The following is a 2197-nucleotide window of genomic DNA, read 5'->3' on the forward strand; positions in this document are numbered from 1 at the left end:
ATGTGATAGGTTAGTTTTATACATTGGAAGTGGTTTATTTTTGAAAAAATATAGTAGTTTAAAAAATATTTTTTAAAATATGGGACTTCAAGAAAATATTTTCAAATCTATGGTTGGGAGAAATGACAATGAATTTTGAAGTTGCTTGAAAAAATAGAATTGCACAACTAATTGCATTTTTTTTTTCCAAAATCCCCTATAAAAAGGATTGATTTTTGACTCAAGAAGGATATAGTGTGAGGGAGGATATTCTCCAAGTTGACCTTAACAAAATCTTCCTCTAATTGCTGCGTAAATATATCTTTCCAAATAATTATTTTCTATTTATCTCCTTCCATATATGATTGCCATGTTTTCTGTTCATATAGATAGATAACTCAAAACCAGTAGAAGAAGAAGCAACGGGGTTGGGTGGGAGAATTCTCAAGAAACCACTGCGGAGCACCATGGTAAATTTTCAGCGTTTCTTGGGTTTTTAGTTTCTTTCATTGCTGAAGATTCTCGAATTCATTTAGTTTTGATATCATTCAACTGCAATCTCACAATTTGGATAAGTTCCTTTTCTGCTTAATTAACCAGAGTTGGAAGATGCTTTTAGTTCAACTTAATGAATGCAAACTCCCATGAGTCTAATGAATGATATTTTAATACTTGATGTGATCATTTCGAAGGATTGAATTCAGGTTTTTGCATATACGAGATCTTGTGATGATGAATACATTGGTTCCTTCTGTTTTTTGTCAATACATAATGATTATAATTGCTAGGGTTCTGTTGGTTTAATGGCTTATCCTAATGGCCATTCCGCAGAATCTCGCATCCGGAAGCAAGCAATCTCCAATACAGAAACAGCCCTGTTGCGGGTTCATGTGGCCAGAAACTTGGCCTTCAACATTCCCCAGCAGCGATCCAATGGAACCAGATACTCAAGATGAGAGAAACCAGCCCCCTTGTGGATGCTGCAGGCACACACCAGGACAACCTCCAATGCAGCAACAGCCCTGTCCTGGATCCACCTTGCCAGGAACTTGTCTTGTGTCTCCACCATTCCTCAATAGCAATCAAATGGAACCAAGTATTCAAGACGAGGGAATTAGCCCACCTTGTGGATGCTGCTGGCGCACACCAGGACAACAACCTCCAATGCAGCTACAGCGCAATTCCGTTTTTGCACTGCCAAGAGTGCTTCAAATACCTTTATTCTATCACCAGCCTTTCTCTTCGTATTTGTTCATGCCTCCCCTATCTCCATCTGCTTGGTATCAACCACCAGGTGCTCCATACTATACAAACCCATCAGCCATGTATGCAATACCTTCATTTCCTTGGAATTGGCACCAAACACCAGGTGCTTCACACCTAGCAAATCCATCAACCATGACTCCACCACCTCCACCTAGTTGGCATCAAGCACCATCTTTTTCAGGTTGGGAAAACCCATCAGGCATGCCGCCTACACTTCCAGCCGGTTGGCATCAGGGGTACCAGGCAACCCCACCAGCCATGCCTCCAGCAACTTTAGCTGCTTGGTATCAGGCATACCAGGCAACTCCACCAGCCATGTCTCCAGCACCTCCTGCTTCTTGGTATCAGGCGTACCAGGAACCCCCACCAGCCATGTCTCCAGCACCTCCAGCTGCATGGAACCAGGGGTACCAGGCAACCCCGCCAGCCATGTCTCCAGCACCTCCAGCACCTCCAGCACCTCCAACTCCTTGGCATCAGGCGTATCAAGCAACCCCACCAGCCATACCTCCAACACCTGTAGCTACTTGGTATCAACCACCATCGGCTTCTTATCAGGAGAACCCATCAGTCATACCTCCGGCACCTCCAGCTGCATGGTATCAACTACCCTAGGTTTCTTATCAGGAGAGCCCATCAGTTATGCCTCCAGCAACTCCAGCCCGCTTCAAGTCAGGCCTATCAGGACACCTCATCAGCCATGCCTTCAGCATCTTTTACATATCATCGTAGCAAACCAAGAAGATGCACGGCCCTACATTTACTGTAGCATCACTACAGACATTTGGCGTTATGAAATCCCCATCAAACATGTCTTCAGCTCCTCCTTCATGACATCATAACCCTGCCCAACCAGCTGCTCCAGATCAGAAAAATGCATGAGATCTTTCATTTCATGAGAGAGTAGAATAAGATTGCTATTGATATCACGTTAGATCCATCAAATAAAAGT

The 2197-nt window shown here is 43.7% G+C and overlaps 1 protein-coding gene across 1 annotated transcript; it reads left to right on the forward strand.

Moving 5' to 3' along the window:
- The first annotated feature begins 382 nt into the window (after positions 1 to 382).
- On the forward strand, positions 383 to 1860 carry LOC117933190 (leucine-rich repeat extensin-like protein 3). Its single transcript, XM_034854583.1, has 2 exons — positions 383 to 449; positions 811 to 1860. The coding sequence occupies exons 1-2, from the start codon at positions 447 to 449 to the stop codon at positions 1858 to 1860; spliced, it is 1053 nt and encodes a 350-aa protein (XP_034710474.1). The 5' UTR covers positions 383 to 446.
- Positions 1861 to 2197: the final 337 nt, after the last annotated feature.

Source organism: Vitis riparia, chromosome 16 (genome assembly GCF_004353265.1).
Source record: "Vitis riparia cultivar Riparia Gloire de Montpellier isolate 1030 chromosome 16, EGFV_Vit.rip_1.0, whole genome shotgun sequence".
In the NCBI taxonomy this organism is placed as follows: domain Eukaryota; kingdom Viridiplantae; phylum Streptophyta; class Magnoliopsida; order Vitales; family Vitaceae; genus Vitis; species Vitis riparia.